Source organism: Scophthalmus maximus, chromosome 1 (assembly GCF_022379125.1).
Source record: "Scophthalmus maximus strain ysfricsl-2021 chromosome 1, ASM2237912v1, whole genome shotgun sequence".
Taxonomy (NCBI): domain Eukaryota; kingdom Metazoa; phylum Chordata; class Actinopteri; order Pleuronectiformes; family Scophthalmidae; genus Scophthalmus; species Scophthalmus maximus.
Window position 1 is genome coordinate 8,863,457 of NC_061515.1, and position 24,044 is coordinate 8,887,500.

The following is a 24,044-nucleotide window of genomic DNA, read 5'->3' on the forward strand; positions in this document are numbered from 1 at the left end:
GACGGGCCGTAAACCTGGTGTCCATGAGAGAGTGAGCCACCGCATTTTACAACTCACAGCCCACAGTACAGTCTGCAGAGCTGCGGGGGGAAAAAAGACAGCATGCGGCTCTCGCACAATTGAATTAACTTGTGTGGGAGTGGAGAAATGTGGGTGCTGAAAATGTGACTGCAACAATGGGAGCCACTGTCGGCTGCGAGTTGAAGTTGAGCAGAACCAGACAGGCCGTGACAAAGACCGTGAATAAGACAGGGAACAGAGCTGGAAGCTGGAAGAGAGAGATGATACAGTATATGAAGCAGTTAGTACTGCAGTATTTTACATTTATAGCTGTATACAAACACAAATAAAGCTCATAGAGGTTAACTTAATTAATATAAGCTACACGTGATCCACAAAGCAGACCAGTTTAACTAAAGAAAAGCAGATTGCTCTGTAATCTCCTGCTCCCAGGAAGTAACACACATACACTCAAACATATAGTTATACTGAGGATGTATGCACACTACACAGACAAATACATACACACACTTATTTACGTAATTCCACTTCTCCACCCTCTTCCTCTTTGTTCTTTGTCTAGTCTTTGTCTGAGTCAAGTGTGATTGTGTTTAAATGTCTGGGATTAACATTGAGGACAGTGCAGGCATGAGGATAGATGGATAGCAGCAGCAACAGTCCCCATATCAGTGAGCACATTTCCCGTGTTTTTCAATCAAGCTGGGTGAACCTGCTTTTAGAAAAGCACTTCACCTCCAAGACTAGGCTAATTTTAAACATGAATAATTGGGCACTAATTCCCAGATAGTTTAATACAAGTTGGAATGTTTGAATTTGATATATCACTCCAGTCAGACTGAAAAAATGAACTTCAGTGAGATTATGAAAATGGAAATAATATCACACAGTGGGTGAACTGCCTCTTTTCTGGTCACCCGTGTCAGAAGTTTTATCAGTGTATCGTTTCAGGATGAAGAGTAATAAGATCAATTTCTCCTGCCTGCTGTTTATCATGCTGAGCCTAATGTTTCAATATAGCAATTTTCCTGTGTGGTGTGGAGAAAATGCCCTGCTTAAATCAATACTGTCTGTTTCCTTCCATCTCATCTGCTCATGTGTAGCTGAGCTCTCTGGGTGCTGCACCAAACTGAGACGAAGATATGGATCACACTTAAAGAGACGTGATGAAAAGAAAAACTGACCCTGGTGGACAATTTTCCATATATCAACATAAACGTGCACCTGTTTAACCACATGTGCAAAAGAAGAGACAACATTTGTAGTAATTTCATTTTAATATGTAATTAGCCTTACGCCCTAGAAATAAACGAATGTACTTCTAATAGGTTCTTCAAATCTACAGAACATATATCGATATCAATTTTCACATTGACGTGACACCGTTCTGTTCAACTGTTGTGTAAGACGCCTTGAAACTGAAGCAGCTAAATGGAATAATACGTTTGCAGGAAGTACACCTGTCCTATTTCTATGGTGACACTTCTCAATAACATGTGTCCTTTAAGTTGTCATTTAACAAAGTACCTCATGTGTTAAGTTTGGATGATTATAATTAATAATAATGATTACCTAATAAATTAATTGTAATATTATCCCAAAATCCAAACTAGCTACTTGATGGACCCTGAGATTGTTTTGTGACCTGTTTGAATGAAGCAAAGAATTAACTATTTTTTTTTTTGTCAATAACCTGTTAGTTGGTCATTGGCTCTTAAAATGAAAACAGTGCATGAAGCAAATATCCTACTGTGGTATACAGCAAGAACATATTTATTTTCCAAGCAACCATCTCAATGTCAAAACCTTATACCTGAGGGCTTACAACAGTTTCAGCAGTAACCCAGAGAGCAATTTGAATCCACCATTGTGTTTGTCCCCAAAAAACACTGGTGCACAAGAGATCAAAAACTAGATTTTCTTTTGTTTTATTGACTTTCATTGAATCAAGAGACAGGCAGCAGATTGATACACCTGTCGTTTGCTCAGCGGTCCTCAGAGCAACTCAGAATCAACTCACCGAGGCAAAAAACATTCATATTCATTAGTGTGTCCTGTGGTTCTGCGGTACGTGAGTGTGCGAGCGTAAGAGCGAGAGATAGAGAGTATGTGTAGGTGTTGGTGAGCAGTGTGATGCGGCGAGTTTACAGTGTCATTCAACAGCTGTTTTCAGACAGTTGGTGTCGTTCCACCATGAGACCTTCACCCCTGCCTGTCCTTGTCATCTCTAATCCGCTGTCTTGATCGTCCATATCACCGACAACACAGACGTTCTGACAGAACAGACGCTGTGTGTGCGCTGAAGGGAAAACGCGGCTTCCACATCTTTTCTGCTTGTCTCTCCATCTCTGCAGTTCCTGTCTCTGTTTGCCCCGCCTTGCTCTTTTCTTTCTGTGCGTATTCCTCTAATCTCTGCTTGGTATACACTACACACACACACACACACCTCACCAACTGTGTGGATTTCTGTTTCGAAAGCTGAGCCCCCCTTATCATGTCTGGTTATTTTTTAGCTCTGTGCACACATTGTGACACCTTAAGAGATGGGCGAGGCTCTTGAACTCAGCATTTTGTGCCACTATTAAACACAATACTGGCTTAATTATTAATTCTGCTGGAGGGAGAGTTTGCATGCTAGCCCAGCCCCTCTTTCTAAGTTTTAGTTTGTCTTGGCCAAGCACAAGCTACGATTGGTTTGACAGATGTATACATTCATCGAGTCGAGCGAAGGTTACTGTGAGCTCTGCTGTGGTGAAAAATAAGCCAGGATACAGTGTTAGGGGGATTTACTGCCGCTAAAGTAGTTATTATGAGCCACTGGAAAATCATGGAAATATATGCAAAAACAGAGCTGTGATTTGCCTGTATTCCACAAATGATAAACTGGTAGGTTTTTCTTTTCCCCAAACCAGAAACCTCTAACCAAAGAATGAGCCTTACATCAACACAAGGGGATGTGGTTAATTTCACCAACCTAAAAGGCCATCTGGTGTCATTTCAGAATAAAGTTCAAGGTCTGATGCGCTTGGTCAACCACAGAGTTAAAACCCTGGTGTAAACACCAGAGGCAGAAGACGGGAGAAAAAAGGAAGAGTGGATGATCAACACACTGAAAGAGAGGAGAGGGGAAAGGGGGGAAGGGAGATGAAGAAAGGTGAGGCAGTTCAAAAAAAAAAGAAATAGGGTAAAACAGCACAAAAGGGGTTTTGAAGGAAATCCAACAAAAAGCAATAAATGTGTCATATAAAGCAAGAGGTAGTGCCGAGCTGAACGATATGAGTATAATATGTAAACAGCAGGACAAAAAAATGAGTGAATTATTATTATGACTAAACAAAGTTGTTCAAGGTTTTAGTTCTATATGTAAAATTACCTAGCTGAATAAATGTCACTTCTAATGACACACTTGAGCTGCCACACTCCAAACACATTCTCATTGATAAACTACACCTGCAGTGTAGATTTGTTTCTGCAGAAATCAGGTCAACACTAAAGAAGCATGGCTCACACCACAGCCACAGGATAGTACTGGATATAACTTGACATTGTGACCATGATGAGGGACGGAAAAGAAACTAGAGCGAGGAGAAAATCAAGAGAGGAAGTGGGCAGTAATTATCCTGAATGACCTCTGCACTTAAGGAGTCCTTGCCACTAATGACCAAAATTCCATTAGCACGTCCACACACACATGTACTTGTTAACCACTGTCATACAATTAGCTCAACTCAGCCTTGAACACCCCTTTAATCGAGGACAAGGACAGAGACCACACACACACACACACACACACACACACACACACACACACACACACACACACACACACACACACACGCGCGCGCGGACACACACACACACACACACACGCGCACACACACGCAAACACACGTCCAAGTGAGCAATGGCTAATCTGCGCCCAAATCTCTGACCGCGTCTAATGTGTGTGCGAAGGATATTTATAACTCTGTATTTGACAAATGTCCAAAACAAGATTGTTAAACACAACTTGCGATGAAGGAAAATGCATTTAGTGAGACGAGACAAATGGAGACAACGTCTTTACCTGAGTTTCCTCGTTTGTCACCTCGCTTTTTATTTCCGTTTATTTTAATACTTTGTCCTCAGAACGCGTCTCTTTGACGCTCTCCTTACTTTGTCCTTCACGCCGCTGAGCAGCTCATATTCACACTGTGCATTTTCACATCGTCTGTGAATCACGTCTACGACATAAATTCTACATTTCTTGGAGCCATGACATTGCTCGTTTTGCTCTCAAATGGAAAGAACTGATGTAATGTGAAGAGGCATTCACAGGAACTGATAACTCACCAGTCAGTAGACTCGGGCTGCATGTCTTCACTGCTATTTGTCTCCGATCTTTTGTGGTATTGGTTTTGGCCTCATCACTCAGTCTCTCAAGCTATTTGTCAGCCTACAGTGACACGTCTCCCTGGCCACAAACCTTTTGACATCTTGTGCAGCAACTGAGCATCACACTGACTGATTGGTGAAGGCGGCCAAAATGCACAAAGACAGAGGGAGGCTATAACAGCTCATTCTGGAGACTAATAAGTCTTCATAAATGAAGCATGGCACACAGACACTCTTACAGATATGCACATAGGCACACAGAGATTTAGACCAAATTAATGTTAAAGTTGGGAATTAAGGTGATAAATATAGACACACACACACACACACACACACACGCGCACACGCACACACAGCCGGAGAGAGCCAGAGCTGAAATAAATGATAATGTTAGGCGTTACAGTTGGCTATAAATACAGAAACCTTGCACTCCAGGTGTGTATTTGTTACCCTCTGCAGATGAGATGGATCGTCTTTCACTCTCAGAGGGGCGAATGTCAACAGAATCTCATTGGCCTCCAGTTCAACTTTAACTATGTCTGTCCCTTGGGTTCAACCTGTGTGTGTGTGTGTGTGTGTGTGTGTGTGTGTGTGCGTGTCTCTGAACATGCTGGTTGCAAGAAGCGGTCGAGGAGCAAGGGCGGCAACAACTCCACTCACATCCTATTAGGTTATATGTATTGAAAGAGCCACCAACGCATGGAGGAAGGCAGAGGCTTGGTCCTTTAGTGCTCAGGGATTTCCTCTGGTGTGTGCATGCTGTTGGCATTGCGCTCTGATTGCTCGATGTACGGGAGCTAAAACAAAGCAAGTCAATCATTTATTATTTAGTCAACCAGCAGATTGGTATTGATTCCATTGTCTGGCAAGTTAGTAACTTAAGACTTGATTGATATCTGCAATTTTAAATTCAGAACGCGAAGGGTGATGAAATACGTACAGCAACAGTGTATTTGTTAAAGCCTGTTGAAATATAATTAATTAAAAAATATCTGTTACACTGGAACTGAAAGTTTTTTTCGTCTCTGTGGTTCATCCAAAAATGCAGCATTAAGCTGGAGAAACCAATGCAGAGTCACAGTATCTGCTCGATCTTTATGGTCTGCAGGGCGACAAACCATCTGTTTTACTGCTGGAGGCTACGGACCAACATTTGGAGCAAATGCAGTCATGGACACACCTACAGCACATGCACACACAAAGATGTCCTCTGATCTTATATCACCCAGCAGTCAAAATAATGGCTTATTGTTTTAGAGGAAACATTTCTTAGGGCAAATGTCCAATGAAAATATATTACTGGCTTAGACAGTGGACCTCTAATGACCTCTAACACTTTGATAAGCTAAACACAGTTGTTTATTGTCATTGGCTGCAGAATTCCTTACTGAATAAATTGTGGATGAAACTCCCAGCCACGGTAAAAAGACAATGGAATGCAAATCTATGCTTTTTAATCTGAAATGTGCAGGGCAAATAAAAGGAAATAAGAGCACCCCCCCCGCCCATATGTAACAAGAAGAAGCTGCCACATCAACGACAGGACATAAGTCCGAGGTATCATTTGAGATGAGAGCATTGTTTGTTCTCTTAAGACAGAAGCTGTTGAAAGTATTCTGGGATGAGTTTCTTCAGTCAATTAACCGTGATGGATCCATTGAATCAAGTGAACAAAGATGGCGACCTACTGAGCTGATGGCATTCGGTCGCTGTGTGTAAAAGGATTACACGGTATTTGCTCTGTCGCTTTGTCTCAGTCCAAACTGCTAAGTGTATATGTTGGTGTTTTGACACTGAACTGTGAGAATAAAGTTTGACTGACAAACACTGAACTCACCGTCTTTTTAATGCAGCCAGTTGATTAAGGAGTGTTATTTTGTTTGGCAGAGATAAAACTAACTGAAACAAAAATCATGTAAATGTATGACAGGCTTTGCCTGTCTTTGTTCTACAGGACTTGTTTTCTTCCACTTTAGATTAGATCTAGCAGATTTATGTTTGTGTCTAGTAATGAAAGTTTCTTTTGACAAGTTAGCATTTGCGAAGATAAATGTGCATCTAAACTTTGTTTGTTGTTATCAGGGATGAGGTGAATGAAAAAGAATGGAGATAGATGAGATGCGGTCGAGAGCTCTGTCCCGTAGCTCTGCAGCCCAAACTTTCTAAATACACAACCGCAGCAAAAAATAAGTCACAAAGAGTGAATATTTAAGACTGGAGTTCGTCAACCTAACCGACTCCATGAGAAAATAACTCACTTGGATTTAATTTGACTCTGACATTTCCAAGATAAATCTGATTCAGCAGTAATAGAGGACTCACACGTACGAGTTGCTTTAAAGCTAGACAGCAGGGCGTGCCACACGCTTGGTGCTGGCGTCATAAAGACAACAACCAATCACAGTTTCCTGCTCGAGACATATAACATAGCCAGCTTATGTGCTGACGTGCCAGGCTAGCTGTCCATGCAATGCTTAAAAGGAAACACACAGGAAATAAACTCCACCAACAGACGAACACACACCAAGTGAACCAGTCACCTCATGCCTCCTCTGTACAGGCTCATTTTAATGTTTGATGTCAGGCAGGACTTGTATTTGCAGTAACGTGATTTGATTGGCTGGGCCCTGCGCTTGGCGGTTTGTTTAGACATTATTTAATTGCCTGCTGCTGCTTGAAAAGTTGAGCTCTGCTCAATTTTTCTGCCTGCGCGTAAAGATGCAAGCGTTGATGACGGCCTGGTTGCCGGAGCTCTTCGAGATCAGAATGCAGATTTCCTCCTCTGTACTCTCAGTGATATTTATATCCAGCACAGTGGTCTAGGTTTTTTAAATCATTGCAACAGAAGATATTTAACTTGTTTTTTCTCGGCACACAATGACAAAGCAAGAGGGAGAAGAAAAAAAGTCAGAGACTTTCACTGAGAAACTGATATTCCAGGAGAAAAGAGATTCTCTTCACATCTTCCAGCAGCAAGCAGCTCAATCCGGTGGACAGATCACTGATTGATTTAGAAGTCTTCAGTCGTCTCTCCTAACCAATGATTTTAATATTTGACTTTTAGGGTGCAAACCTACGCATGATTGACATCAATATTGGAAACCTGATTCCCTTAAAATATTCCTTTAGAACCGTTCCTGTTTTTGCACAGAGCCACTCTCAGTCAATGACACTCCAAGAACAGACAGAAAATTAGTTTCATTTAGAGCCCCTGGATTGGACGGTCTGTGTTCAGTTCAGAGCAGCTTGTGCTTATGCCTTGTAAGATGTGGTTAAGTAATTTGTAGAGTGTCATTAGAACAAAAGTGGGTGGCTAAGGTAGTTATTTCACTGAGAGCAGAGGAAGTTCCATGACACTTCCTTCAGCTAATGGCCCTCTCCCCTCTCCTTTAAAACACATCTGAGCAAATTCTGTCCACCAAAATATAACAGCACACCTACACACACACACACACACACACACACAAACACACACACGAACGCAGTCTTATGTTTTGGCTATCCAAAAGATAGCTACATGGGTTTTTTTCTGAATTGTCTGCATGTAGGTTTTACCTTGGCCAACCAAGGTGAGATGCAAGACAATGATGAAATGTGGAGGGTGAAAAAGAAAACACATAAAAGGTGTGCACACAGCTGGCTGGAGTGCAAAAAGATAACGAACTTGTCTGATGTCTGCCACACACACACACACACACACACACACACACACACACTTACACACACATTCACATCCGAGAAGAGACGAGAATATGAGCCAGCTGTTAATGAAAGGCTTTGTCAACAATCCGCCCCGACATAAAAGCTGGCTGATTACTACTCTGGAACAAAGCGTGAAGGCCTGGGTTAGCATTGGTAATACACACACACATGCACGGAGGGAGACTTCATACAACACTGGAGTTATCACTGTAGAGCATAAACACACAGCATGAGGGGGAGAAAAGGAAGCAGTCACATGTTACAGTGCAACACAAAGGAGCACCTTCTATTGATCCACTGCGAGGCATTATCATCTCCTCTACAGTACACAAAGCTGCACACACACACACACACACACACAAGCACACACACACACACACACACACACACACACACACACAGCACATCCACAGATCCCACTGAAGAACAGCAGGATATTATTATAATCCCCGACAGGTACGAGGAAGAACACCAATCAAGGTCACCTCTGTCACAGTGAATGGTGAGTGACTCTGAGCGGCAGACTGACAGAAAGGAAAGGTGTGTGTGCGTGTGTGTGCATGTGTATGTACAAGAGCCTCACTTCTGCTCAAACATATGTTGTTCTCTACGGGTGAAGAAAGCAAACAATAAAAGGTAAATTTGATTTCCACAAACACGAAAATAAAATTCTCCACACAATTTATGATGATGAGATTTTACCGCACCACCTGATTTTAAATGCCAGAATGAACCACAAAAGTTATTCAGTTGGAGCTGAAATCAAATCCACTGAAATTCACATTATTATTATTTTACTTATTGATAAAACTAAATAAATAACCTCATGCCTTCTGTAAGGATGACATTAGACAGCAGAGTGACAGTACAGTATTGTCATGATATAAAGAATCATTTATTGTGTGACTGTACAAACACAAAATACTGTAGGTTTGGCAATTGCACATGATTTTTTGTGAATCCTGCACACTTCCGCAGCTCAATGTGCAGGTTAATATGTTGTGGTAAGGGCACTTTAAGTGTTACCAGAAACTGCACTCACTATGAAATTTGCTTTGATTTACATTCAATGTGTTTTCATCTCCACCTAAGAGCCAATTGATTATGTATTCACGGATGCAAAGTGTCTATAAATAAGATTTATAACATGGTTAATTGCTCAGTGATGTTCTCTCTCTCTCTCTCTCACACAAAGAGTGTGTGTTTGTGTGTGCGTGTGTGTGTGGGTGGGGTTGTATGTGTGTGTGTGTGTCCCTCTCTTGCTCCATCAGTGACCATGAATGCACTTAAAGCATCACAGATTATATTGTTCAAATAATATATATTAGTTCATAAAAATGATGACGTGTGCAGTTCATTAGAGGCTGGACCCATCTGAACCAGACTCAATAATTACTGAATATTTCTGCGCTCCCAAATCATTTTAGTGTCCTGTGATAAATAATCACCCAACTAAAACCAGCCTAAAGCAAGTCTACCTAAATAATAACCATCCCACCACCGAGTAATGAGATTCTGTCATCTGTCCACACATTAGTTTGCAAAGCTCTGGTACAGAAAGTGACATTTAAAACCTAAAAAAAAAAACTCAAATCCACCCATCAGCGGCAATTAGAGTGAGTCAAATTCTGTCTGCATGTTACCAGCTTCATGTTTCTCTCCCCACCCCCACCCGCACACCCACACACATAAGCCCAAACAGAAAACCATTTTACAAATCATCATTAATTATTCTGCAGTCAAAGATTCCCCCCGCTGATCTCACAGTTATGGTAAAGAGATCAACAGGGCCGTTTCTATGCGAGCACTCTCTCAATCATGAAAAATCAATGCCTTCCTTTCTTTTCTCACATTACATAGAAGAGAACTTAAATACATATGAGGACTTTAATGCTGCAGAAACGGAAGAACAACTTGGCTTTGATAACAAACAGACTGAGAGCCAGACTGACTTGTCAAATAAACAGGCAACCACGCAGACGCAAGTGAACAGTGTGGGTCACTCATCTCCTAATAGCAGAAGTCACAGTCACCTAATATCACTCAGCACTGAGTATGTTAAAGAGTTTCCGTAAAGGTCCACGGTGAATATTTTCTCCACTGAGGCATAGACGGTTTTGGCGTCTTTACTTCACTCCCTCTGGTGATGAAGTAGACCACCAGGATCATATCCGTCTGAATATTCCTATAAAACGTGGATTTCTCCGTTAACTGGTTGCACACTAACTCTCCAGTGAGATCCGAGTGGACATGGACGGTCACCAGACTCATATTTTTGGCCTTCTGATGCATGGAGCTGGTGTTAGAGACGGCACCAACAGCTGTTTTTCCCACCTCCAAACATCACTATGGCAACTGACTGGAGGACTCTTTAAGCACGCTACTACCCAGCGCAATTCACTTTATTTATTTGTTCATGTGAGGTCAGGGTTTCTGAACGGCATCCTCTCCTGGAAACGGCGTTTGTGTGCATTGGTCCTACCTCCTGAGATCTCGTTGGCTTCCTCCGGAGGCACGACTGACTCAGTCTGCCTCTGGGGCTCGGTCTTGTCTCCACCGTCACCCTCACCTCTTTCCGCTGCAGCAGACAGAACAGATCATGTGACATGTTAGCAGAATCCCATAGATTAAAAAAAAAAAAAAAAGAAGAAGAAAAAAAAGTTATTTTAGAGCTTCTCTCTCTGGGTCTATTTGAGAGAACAGAGTAGTAGTAGTGTTGAGTGAAGTAACAATAAGGAGAGGAGTAGTGCCGCTGGGGCACGTCGTTGTGGAATTGAGCAAAAGAGTTTGGTACAGTGGTAGGAGGGGGGCAACACAATAATAATACAGCAAAAATCCAAAAAAAGAAAATGCATGAACCAACCTTTATGTCTGCCCTGAAGTGGTCTGCTCTGCTCGTTGCCGCTGACAGCAATGACACTGACGGTGTAGTCTTTTGAGGCGTCGTAGTCTGTTATCAACACCTTAGTGTCAGATTTAGATACTATGATCTCCTTCTGCTGACCACCTGACAGACATGAGGAGGAGGAGGAGGAGGAGAAGAAGAAGAAGAAGAGGGGCAAAGGTGAGACTTGTGGATATCTAGAGCCATGTTTTTCATGTCTTGTAGCTATGTTGAGTTGTTAAGAAGTATATTAGTATTCTCATGACAGAGGCAATGTGAAGTTACTGTAATGCATCAGGAGACTCATTGACATTTTCCATTCTGAAGGCAGGCAAACATTATCTTCAGGGGTTGAAACCTTAAATTATGTTCTTATGTTCTTATTGGCTATTCTTATTTCTAAAATCAATTGCAGTTTCACAAGAGGAGTGTGTGTGTGTGTGTGTGTGTGTGTGTGTGTGTGTGTGTGTGTGTGTGTGTGTATGTGTGTGTGTGTTTTTTTGTTTGTTTTCTTTCCTCAGCAGTTAATCCCCAACAGGCCAACAGGTTGCATTATGTTCCCCATTTTAATTCTGACCCTGCGATCAATCGGGACATCAATAGGAAGGTGTGTGTGTGTGTGTATGTGTGTGAGTGGGTTGGTGCATGTGTGTGTGTGTGTGTGTGTGTGTGTGTGTGTGTGTGTGTGTGTGTGTGTGTGTGTGTGTGTGTGTGAGTACATGTGTGTGCGTGTGTGTGTGTGTGTGTGTGTGTTTGTGTGTGTGTGTGTGTGTGTGTGTGTGTGTGTGCTTTCTCAGCTCCTGTCCCTGCAGGGTGATGACTAACAACGCTTTTAGGAGAAGGGAGATAAATCCTACTGAGGGCGACGACAGGTCAGGTGGGGTAAATGCACAGACTCGTGCTCACACCACAAACTGGAGCCTCAATCTGTGCAGGTGAACCAAACCACTGTCAACTATCAGGACTGAAGTTGAAACTTGATCACCATATGAACACTGCTGTAAGTACTTGGGAGTCGGTAAGTCTGTAAGTCTCATTTTTTCTAAGGGCTAATTGCACCAACAGGTCAATAACAAGGCTAAGCACAAAAACTGGAAACATGGGGAAACAGGTACTTCATCCTTGCTCTGCCTAAAGTAAAAAAAAAAAATACCCCCAAACTGGCCCCTGACAAGCTCGCAAATTAATGCATCGCATCTCTGTTCATTAATAAATAATTATTGTAACAGCAAGTAACTCACCTTAAAGACATGACTGTCAGTTCTACATTTCTGTTTGATGATTAAACTATCAAATCTAATCTGAGTAATGTAGTGAATTTTAGATTGTAGGCTCAGTTTTGTATTTTATATAAAATTAACTATAGTTAAAACTCTTATAGATTTGAATTTCTGTGGCCAAGGACTGAAGCTCAAACAACATTAATGTTGATCGCATTTTTTTCCATGATGAACTGCTTGCATGAAGGATGACTCAGTTGTGGAAAACTCATTAAAATCGTCATCTCCCCATATTAAGTTTAATTAAGCAGATTTTGGAAGATTACTGCAAACAACCAATCCATAACTTGTTTTCAGAGCTGTTGTCACAATCATTTTAATCCAGAACACACAAGGTTGGCAGGAATTTGATGGCGTTCTGCACCATCACAGATGCAGAACAGGCCTGGTATAACCATCAGAAACACAACCATGATTTTCATCTTCACCGTGGCCAACAACATTTTAAGCCACAGCTAAAAAATATTGTAAAAAAATGCCACAAGTTAAGTCAAAATTAGACAAACATCATAATCTAAAACAAACGCAGGAAACCAATGTGACTTCACCAACATTCCATTAATTATGGAATAAATATGATAGTTTCACACAGATAGAAACAATAATGATAAAAGAGACTCAACTTCTGTTAGACCCTAAATTCAAAATACTGCCCCATGTCCAACTCTTGTCCTCACACTTCCTTTGCCACCAGATGTTGGTTTCAGTTACGCTCCTCAGTCTTTTCCCATTTTTACTTAGAGTCAAACTGATGATATGACATCAGCTTTGTCGTTATGAAACATCTGTAACAGGTTGCATTAGCAGTCAGGAGTGAACCCCAGAGCAACTGTCGCCTATTGCTGCTGCTGCTTCTTCACAAAGGCGGGTTGGTTAGCCTGATGTACATTTACCGAAACAGCTAGTTAGTCTTCTAAATACAGACATCTGGTGTTCATAACCATCACTCAAATATGAGTGAGTACGCAGACACAGAATTATTGGCAGGCTATGGACCATAATTCCAATAAGCATTCCTTTTAGTTTAATTCACTCCTTTTAGTTTAATTCGTGCACTGTCCTAAAATGGAAAATAAAGCCACTGGACAGAGAAACACATGCAAAAGTTTAACAATTTTTGATGCGATAAAAAATGGGTTACTTTGTCTATGAGGGTACGAGCTGAAAATGGGAAAGAAATTGACGGGGGGCATTGTCTTAAAGGACATGAGCATCACAGGGGAACAAACCGTGCAAGTCGTTTTTGGGCAAAAAATGAGCCATCTGCTTCAGCCTAAAACCTGAAGCCTTATCCAGCTGCACTCAAGCTGTTCTTCCTTTTGAACAAAACCTCTGAGGAGAAAAGGAATATTATGTTGAACCAAAAGGTTAGTCGCCACTCTGACGGCACCTTTTGTGATCTAAAATGGTGCGTTAAGTCTGAGCAAAACTTCAGCCAGTGTAAAAAAAAAAGAAGCTTTACTGTGCCTGTCACTCACTTCGTCTGACTCGGACAAACAAGGGGGCAGACCAGAGTAGACTTCAGGTCACGGGGCAGGTATTTGTGTCAAAGAGAGGATGCTGTGAAAGCCCATTTTTTTAACTGCATTCGCCGAATGCCAGTGAGCTACTGCTGCACTGCTCACAGGGAGGAAGTGGCCATAAATTACAGTTTTCTGTTCTCTTTTCAGCTGTCGGAGGCGGCAAGAAATCGTCAGACGAGGCGGTTCTCACAATGGGTTGTTTGCGGGGGGAAAAAACAAGTTTTATGTTACTGAGTGCTTATTCCGTCCCACTTATTCATTTTTACAATGGCCGCAAAAGAATTGTCTGCAGCACAGCTCGGCACTAATGAGAACAGTGGTGCAGCAGTAGGACTTGATGTGAGAGGCGACGTATGACTGTGAAAGTAGGTGCACTGTGATAACATGATGAAGGAGGTGTCAGCGGTGATTAGGGAGATCCCTGACTGCTCAGTGCAAGCCCAGAGGGAGACAAGGTCATGTCTGTACCATGCTCGACTTCTGACAGATGCAAGACAAAAGCGTGATGTCATGCGTCCATCGTGGCTACGACGCCATCCAGTGATAATGTAGTTTAATCCTGAATGAATGACTGTTTTTTTTCGCTGCTGCTGTCATTCAGTTGTCCCGATCTCAACTCCCATCATGAGTCAGAGTAGCGCCTACTGTTCTGTGTTCCTGTCAGTCCCATTTTCAGATCTGCTGACAGGCTCCAGGTATATGCAGCAAAAAACCACTCCTTTGTCTTGACTTGGCAGAGGCGCGGGACAAACTTTGAGTCCCCCGTATCTCTGAAGAGTGAAATCCCTTCACAGGAGCTTTGATAAGAAGTCAATTACATAATCCTTCCTGACACAGAGAATTCAAGTCATAATGAGATCCTTCCCCCAAAAAAATTCAAAGCCAAGTCATACTTCGTATCAGCATGCGTGTGTGTATCTGTACAGTAAAATCTGCCTACCTGGTATGCTGTTGTAGAGGAACAGAAAGCTGTCAAAGTCTCCTTTGGGCTCCTTCCATGAAATAAGGAGTTTGCTTGAGCTCAGCACTTTGAAACGCAGCCTCTTTGGGGTTGGAACTGAAAAACAATTAACCACGTTTTAAATCAGCTCCAATAAAGTTCGAGAATGATTGGAAATAAATCACATGCTGGTGAGAGAAGAGGATTTTATTTGGAAATGTCCCAGCCACCATTCGACGCACGTTAACACGACAACAAGACGGTATTTATGTGAGACCCAGACACACCGCACAAAGTTCACGAAATCCAAGTGACTGTAAAAGGGAATGAGCAAACAGATGGACAGAAACAGAGAGAGAGAGTGAATTTCAAGGTTTTGCAACCATGAGAGCAAACATACAGCCGGTCAGTATGTCACACAGCTCATGTTCAGTTTGCATGAAAAGAGGGGGATGATTCAAATGTGGTTTTCCTTTACCAATGTGCTTGTTTGTTTTTTCTGATCCATGAATATAGTGGATAGATAAATGTTGAACAGTAGCGTCCTCAGGGGCTCGGTGTACTCTCCAGCCCTCTGTCAGTGCAAACAGAAAAAGGCTGAAGGCAGGAATTCTCTGCGTGTTTGTGTGTGTGCAACATGTGGCTTTTTGCAAACGCGTTTCAGACTTCTTCACTTCTGAGTTTCTAGTCGACAGAGAGACGGACAAGAAAAGAAAAGAGCGGACAGCTACAACAAGAGCAAGAGACACATTGATGTAGTATCGTGGAAACCTACAAATTCACCTCAGAGGAGAACAACAGTCACTGGCATAAACGTTATGCCTGCGACACATATCACCATTTCACCGTTCTGCTGTAATATTCTATTGTTAGTTCATTTACAAGGAATTCACCACAGTCCACTACTGTTTAAGATGTTTCTTCAAGGTTTCTATATGAATGAGTGGACACTGTCATCCATAAATAATGACACTGCCGGTGTAGAGTCTCTTTACCTGTCAGCACTCTTTAAAAACAAGTCCAACTGAACATGTTCCACAGACATTAGACGTACTTCAGGGTCACAGAGTAGATGCGGCCACAAAAGATTTGTAAGACTGATGCACAGACTATTTTAGTACTTTGGGCCAAATAATGAACTGAATGGGTTTGAAATAAATCCCAGTTTCTCTATAGTCATCTTAAAATAGAGCGTTTCTTACACAACCTCCCCCAGCCGATGCATTTCAGCCTCAGAAAGAATATGTGGAAATCTGTGAGTGGAGTAAAACTCTGTGCCTTGGTATTAACTATAGTGAACTACAATTCTAAATGTCGGACAAACTTTGAAGAACCTAAACAACGGACCCATATTAGAGATCCTTCGGTTCCATAGACAAAGACGCTGCTCTATTACAGCAGTGAGTGCGGACGTGTAAAGACTGTACATCAGGCGTTGAGGAGAAAGCATCTACAGAAAGAAAAATAGGTGTTTGGATGATGACAAACCTGAGGTGAACTCTGCAGGGTTTTCACTCGCTCACTCCATTTTTCTCAATGGGAAATCCCATTCAGGCCATAACGTGAAGGCGATGTGTTTTCTTAATTGAGTTAAATTGTAGGCGAAAAAGTGGCCATCACTGATATCTCATCACGAGTGACTTTTAAATATCAAATATATTTATTGTTATTTTTATTTTTTATTTTATTATTGTCATTATTTCAATGTTAATTATATCAATAAGTATAACTTTATTGTTAAAGTTTGTTCTTCACACACTAAGTGCCATTTCTTTTTAGGGTATTTCAAAGAAAGGTGGATAAATAAAAGTCAAAAATGTAATTAAATTAAAGACTTTGTCTACTTTCAGTATAGTAGAAGTTGAAGTATGTTTATATTTATATAACTAAAATCATCCACAATTTTTCTTCCGAGCATTCTAGTCATTTTACCACCTCACGAGCCACAACACAGAGGAAAACAGAATCGTGTTTAAAGTTGCCAAATGAGGACGACTTCTTCAACTTTTCATCATCGGATCATCAGAAGCTGTTTGATCGATTTGCAGAGACACACACGGCAGCACCTCAACATTTTCTGCTCACTCCTTTTCTTTAGTCATAACACCGTGCCACCTGTCGTGTGCTCAAAATGCATAGGATGAAACGGTATAATTACATGACACAATAAGAATCTATGAATAAATTAAGTCTGTGTTAGAGCTCGGTAGATTATTACTCAGGTATGATTGAGTGTGCGCTCGATGGTCGGTTGGCAGACAGGGTACGAACTACTGGCTGAAAATTGCCCCGAATACCTTGAACTTTGCGTTGCATGTCAATGAACACGCACACACACACAAAGACAGACCGAGCAAAAAGTTAATGGCCAACTATGACTTTTATTCTGTACTTTTTATGTTGTAAATACGTGTCAAGGTCTGTGAGCTGGAGGCATCTCCAGAGACAGTAACTATGATTAATGAATATGGACATAATAGCTCCAATAACTGGGGATGCTCACAGAACATGAGGGTCTCTGATATAAATTACCTTTCACTAACCACCACGTCTGTTCTTGTTTACCACCATACAGTCATAAATATCGTCCAAGAGCTCAAAATGTCACACACACTCTCTCTCTCTCTCTCTCTCTTTGTCTTTCTGAATCCAAGTGCCTGGATGCTTTTGCGAAAACATATTAGACATCCACTCTCTGTATTTCAAAATAAAAACAACTTTGTGGCAATGCAGTAGATTAAAAAGCAACCTTGGAAGATAGCTTAAACGTTGCCCTACACTTACACACCCTATATCCACTTATAGCGTGACAGCATGTCACACAAACCTGAGCCATCTATCTGAACGAGTGACTGCAGCGGAGTCAGCGAGCTCACAGCAGCTCCTCCATGAAGCTCCTCGCGCCGGGTAGCGAATGAAGCTCCATCCGTTTGGCAGGACTTTTGTGACGAGTGCTGAGCGACAAACCCGAGCTCCAGGAGTCACTGTCCACTGTGAGCAGCATAAAATGACAGAAATCCCTTTTGAATTTAAATTTAAAAAACATCCTCATCCTCATGCAGCTCAACCTTAAGGGTCTTTAACTCGTGACTCTGTATTGGGAGTGTGAGCCAGACAAGTCGTTTAAACTGGCAGGCCGGTACGAACTGTGGAATTATCTGGGTTGAAGCGACACAAGCACAGCTTGATGCCCCAGTTCCAGAGGGGATCCCTCTTCCCAGGGTTAGCAGCGGTGAAGGCGAGCAGGGACTCCTCATATATGAGTGAATGCTCACTGTCCAATCCTATTCTTCACTTCTTCTCCTCTCTCCGTGCCCTCCCCTCGCTCCTTGTCTCCGTTTCAACAGTCTTCTACACAAGCTTCTCCTTGTTACATCCTGATCTGGCTCACCGTCCCGCTCTATGCTGGCTCCTTTTCATCTTGCTACCCTCCTCTTCTTCATCCTCCTTTCTTCTTTCCTCCTTTGCTCAACAATCTCTCAAAATCAACTTCCATTCATCTTTTTTAGGATCTGTTCCACTTCATGTCCGTTGTCCTCTCTAAGCTTTCTGGTTTTTCTCAGTCTATCTTTTCTCAGCCTTTTCTTTGTCTTATTATCTTTCCTTTCATCTCTATCTCATTCTCAACCTCTCTTTAACCTTCTTTTTCTCTTTGTGTCATCCCCCATCTTTCCGTCCATTTACGCTTCCGTTCCACCATACTTTGTTTTACATACAAAGAAATGGTGTATAACATACTTACATACTTTGTTTCTTCCCCCCTCTCCTCCCTTCTTCTCTCCTACTCATCCTTACCCTTCTTTTCCCACTATTTAATTCCTTGCCCACCCCACCCCGCACCCAGATTAGCCCAATCCCGACTCCACTCTGAGCATTCAGGATACGGCTTCACTAACAGTCGGGATTTATGGATGACAACTACTGTCACCACAAGAGAGCTGCCATACTGTACACGGGGGGATATGAGGGACGTGCGTGTGTGTGTGTGTGTGTGTGTGTCAGAGTCTTGTCTCTACAAGAACTACATTACTCTGCTCACCGAGATCGCACTTAACCCAAATCCACTCTTTTTCGTTCCACCTCTTTGCTCTTTTTATCTCCTCTGCCGCTCTCACGCAACACTTCTCTCCTTTATTACATCTCTTCTTGTCCCTGGGTTTATGCTCCCTTCTCCCTCCCCTTCTCTTGCCTTGTTTTCACTTCTGCCCTTTAATCCTATCTTCTCCTCTTCTGCTGCATCTTCCCATCTTCTCCTGCATGTCCTTTGGTGGCTCAACACCTTGTTCTGTCTTTTATCGCTTTACCTTTGTAAGCGATGCCTTTTTTCTCACCACTTATCTCTCTGCTGCATTGTGTGTGTGTGTGTGTTTGTGTGTGTGTGTGTGTGTGTGTGTGTGTGTGTGTGTGTGTGTGTGTGTGTGTGTGTGTGTGTGAAATATCTCTTAAGAACCTTGCTGAATATTAAGAGTTTGCAGGATGATCCCTCCTCATTAAATATCCAGGAGATGATTGACATCAAACAAGAATGAAATATTGAAGACTGGACTCTGATATTCTAAGGTCTAGGTCACTGCTAATATACGGGCAAGTAAATAAATTGTGAGTTTAAAGGATAACTCCAGTAATTGTGTCTTATCTTAGTCCAGTTCATTTCTCATATCATTAAAAAATAACCTTATACTCACCAAGTCAATAATAAATAATTACTATTAGACAGTACTAAACTCAATAAGGCATATTCAAAGCAACAATGATTAGCAAGAAACATGAGCAAAATCACACTGCTTTTAAACCGACCCAGAGGTGAGTCCGCCTGTTCGCTGGAGTTAAAGAAGGCAGAATTAAAACTATTACCCAGACTGTTGTGAATATTACAGTCCATATATTAACCCATAATTAATCTAGTTGCAGACATCTTAATAGTCTGGTGAAATAAGAGATTATTATAGAAACACCTTTTAAAGCGGGTGAAAGGACCAAACAAGCTCAATACAATATTTTCTATGTAGTTTCACTCATGTCCAGAGAAAGGTTCGTGATTATTGAACAAAATTTCTGATTATTTTTTAATTTGTTTACTTAATTCAAGAAAGTTGCGGCAATAAGAGAAATTGTGTTTTGAAACATTATATTTTATTAACCACTGAGGGAGATTTTGTCTCTGTTATTTCAAGATACTAGGATCCAATCAGCCAATTCACAGCGTTGTACTACTTGTGTCTGCTCAACCCGTGGTCACGTCAGGCTCTGCACAACTCGGGGATTTAAGGCGGCGGGTCTATGTCACACTACAACTTTTTGACACTCACTAATCCTGCCTCCACTGTGGCGCCTATACTGTGTAATTTCACAAATGCATGCATTTCTCGAGAGGGATCCTGTGTCCGACCCTCTGAAAAATAATTTTCAATCATCATCATCAGCTCACGCCCCCATTAATTAAAGTTAATTTTGTTTATTTTCAATCAGAGACCCTTTATCTACGCGCTCCGATGACAGTAAGGGGGCAAAATGAGAGAGCCTCCGGCACATCGCATCTCCCACAATCCAACGCTCCATTTAGTCCAAAGTGGCTGATGATTATGACAAGCTGGATTAGCGTCAGCAGCAGCCGAGTGGTGAGGTGACGGCAGTCGAGGTTCGGATAATTTTGCTGTTTTTAAATTCAAAACGGGCTGTTACATCTCATCCGCTCTTTTGTTTATAAATAAATGATTTCTCATCATTGGCTTCTTTCCCTGTTCATTAAAACTGAAATTACTGGCCAACGCTTTCACTCATACTAATTCACCTGGCAGTCGTCACACATTCAACCACAGAAACACACACACACACACACACACACACACACACACACACACACACACACACACACACACACACACAGGTATCCCCACACATGCAGATGGACACACACAAGCACAGAAAGTCCAATATGTTTGTAAATGTGTTTTCGAGCACATAATGTTGTTATATGTCCTAAGGCACTGTATTGACCCAGGCTGTCAGACTATGAACAAAATCAATTACAATAATTAACCGTGCACATGGTCAGCGCGCGCAGAAACACACACACACACACACACACACAGGATTGAATGAACAGAAGAGGGCTTGATTAAAAGTGACTTGTTGATTCTTTTTGCTAGACAATGCAGTCAGAGTTCTGATTCATCAGTGGCAAACACCTCCACCATCTGGCATATTTCCTCCATCTATCCTGCTTCTGTCACTGCTGCTGCGTTGGAAACAGCAACACACGAGTGCCAGGTCACCGCTCACTGGGGCTGAGCAGAGGACAAAATCTGCATTTCCCGCTTTCGGTGCTTTTTTTAAGGCCAAAGTAAAAACCAGCAACAGTCCACTGTGCTGCACACATAATTTCTGCAGTGTCTTGCTGCGAAAAACATGACGGTGAACCTGAGACGCTGTCGCCATAAGCAAATTGTTGTTGTTGTAAATGCTGAAACAGCTGATTGCCGACTTCATATGTGACAGGATACGTTAACTTTTAACTTTTGACAATGCAAGGATCATTTAAAATTTCCTTCTCAAAGTAAATTTGTAGTATATGAAGAAATATTTTGTTGGGGACCATTTTACAGACTAAGTTTACAGTTTCACAGAATTCCCCTTGTGCAAAAGAACATTTGTCACAACTGATCCTTGGAAAGTTCTTTTGCAGTAATACAAAAGATGATCTCTTGACAAGTATCTAATAATGAATGAACTGCGAAACATTGAATATCTTAAAATATGTTGGGCCACATCATTTGCCTCATTTCTTACAGTGGCCTTCCGGGACTCACCCACTCTTCGGTAGTGGGAGTTCCTGATGATATCCAGACATTTGTGTTGTATATACAAACATCCTCCATGGGCAGAACACACACTAATCCTCAAACCCAAATCCCCTCGGACCAGATGTTGCAGCTTACAGGGACAGGCCGGGCGAGAAATTAATGGCTATCACATGCTCCCTAATGAAGGGATAGAGCAGGGCATGCTCCCATAGTGTCTGGGAGGTCTTCCATGTTCTGCTGTGATTCACTGGGCTCCAATCCCAGCCTAATTTATGCTGTCACACTTCTGTCTCTGCTCTCCTTGCCGTCTGCATGCAATAACAAACACGACCTGCAGAGAGAGCTTCAAATGAAAACGAGAGTAAAAAGATCTATGAGAAAAAGAGAAGGGAGCAAACGAGACGAGATAACTGAGGAGAAACGGATCGAGAAGAATGAAATTAGAGAATGGAGAAGAAAGGAAGGAGGAAAACCCTTCTTTCCTTTCAAAGCAACCAACAAAAAAACACACAAAGCAGCTTCATAATTTCAAGTAAAATTGGTTTGAAACAAAAACTGGCCTCAAAAAGATCACTGTTATAAAATAAATTATTAATAGGGACGGACTCTACTTTAAATTAAGCTGTAAAAACAGATCAATAAATGTTGCTGTCATGTGTGAATTATTGATTTTAAAAAACTTCAGAGAGGAAAAAAAAAATCTAACACTCTCCTCTAACTCTTAACTCTACACCCTGGAAAGAATGTAAGCTACTCACACACCCACACACACACGCACACACACACACACACAGACACACACACATGCACACACACACACACAGACAGACACACACACACACACACACACACACACACAGAGACACACACAGACACACACAGACACACACACACACACACACACACACACACACACACAGACACACACACACACACACACACACACACACACACACACAGACCCAAACACACACAGCAGGGTCAGCTAAATGTCCAAGTGTCCCTCTGGGGCATTTTCCTATGATCTCTATCCAGATAACAGATAATTGCCTCCGCACGCCAGACTCATGGTCAACAACACAGTCACACAAACACACAGACAGTGGCCATAGGATTCAGCACAGAGCTCTGGGATTCCTTTTGTTGAGTAAGGTTGACCTTTCTCGGTCAAAGTTGGTAATAATAACATTCAATATCGTTCACCTGAATCACCCAAACCCCCTGATCTTGATCTCGTGATAAGGAAACGACGTGTTGGTGGTTTGGCTTTCAGGTCTGAAGCCAATGAAGTGACTCATTAAAAGATATTAGAAGAGGAGCAGTGCATCTAAGTCTCCTTCAGAAAACACATTTATGCTTATATGGCCACATATTAACATACAGTTAGTTGGTACTCAAATGTGCTTCTTGTTCAGAGTTTTGACGTCCGTGACATACAAATATTGCACAAAACAGTGGACAGCCCATTTTTTGTCGAGTCTCAGTTTGAATAAACCGGCATTGTCGAGGTGAACTTGATTGCAAAGCACCCTGGCGCGTTATACGTTGTGCAGCAAATTGTGCAGCAAATCATCACAGCTTGACGTGCACAGCTACAACACATTACAACACATTTATCATAACCCCTGTGAAGCATGGCGGCATCGGCAGGGTGCGACGCCCCGCTGCCACGGTGAAATGGCATAATGATATGGAGGTGATATGATCATGAGTACGGTGTTATCCGATTGGGTTATGCCTCTTCGTCAAAGAGAGATGACAGAGCAAGTAATGATGTGGAAAGAGAGTTCAGGTGAGGGAAGGGCGAAGGACATGGAGACAGAGGAGGTCAGAGAGGTGAGGCCTGAGGGAAGGAAGCACGAAAAGTGAGGAAGGGAACAGATGGGAGGAGATTGGATGGGCAAGGTGGGACATGGAGGAAGACCCAAAGGCAAAAAAAAAGTTGGATGGCGTGGATAGGGGAATAGGAGCTTGCCTAGAAGGAGAGGGGAAGACGACGGGTGGTAGAAGTAGGATGGGGGGGGGGGGTAAGAAGCGAAGAGAAGAGAGAGAAAAAATTGGAGAAGAAAAAGTACTTACTTTGGTCCTGTGCCTGACTGGGGAAATTGGAGATTAGGGCCAGTAACACCAGTGGAGCCCACAAACTCCACCTGATCGGCCTCGTTGACAACATCCTCATAGCCAGCAGTCTAGACCTGCGCAGAGAGAAGCGAGAGCACACTGAGAAAAATGACGAAAAACAAAAAGGAAAAATGTGAGATAGAAAAGGGCAGGGAAACACAGAAAGAAGGAAAGAAAGGACTTCAGTGATAGAAAACACCGGGAATGCCATTCAGCTGCAGAGAGGCGCTGCGGGTCAGGAGGACGCACCTTGCCCACACACGCCCCAAGGCGCTGATCTGGAATCCGTTACTCCTGTTTAATATCCACTTTGATACAATTACACAGCAGCAGCGCGGCCGTCTAGACTGACCACAGAGCGGTGGTCGAGCCCCCCGCCCACACAGAGCGGGCCGGGGG

General features: G+C 42.3%; 1 protein-coding gene across 8 annotated transcripts in view; it reads right to left on the reverse strand.

Moving 5' to 3' along the window:
• col14a1a (collagen, type XIV, alpha 1a) overlaps window positions 1-24,044 on the reverse strand; it is a 107,986-nt gene that overhangs the window by 81,992 nt on the left and 1,950 nt on the right. For 4 of the 8 annotated variants that reach the window (XM_035635877.2, XM_047332685.1, XM_047332688.1 and 1 more), the window contains 5 exons: window positions 23,895-24,044; window positions 23,604-23,719; window positions 14,722-14,838; window positions 10,958-11,101; window positions 10,577-10,672 (listed from right to left, as the gene is read on the reverse strand). The exon at window positions 23,895-24,044 is cut by the window's right edge and continues 15 nt beyond it. In XM_035635877.2, coding sequence (XP_035491770.2) covers window positions 10,577-10,672; window positions 10,958-11,101; window positions 14,722-14,838; window positions 23,604-23,703 — 457 coding nt within the window. In that variant the 5' untranslated portion in view covers window positions 23,704-23,719; window positions 23,895-24,044. The remainder of the gene's footprint in view (window positions 1-10,576; window positions 10,673-10,957; window positions 11,102-14,721; window positions 14,839-23,603; window positions 23,720-23,894) is intronic. The other 4 variants (XM_035643844.2, XM_035629767.2, XM_047332681.1 and 1 more) reach the window with 1 other exon arrangement.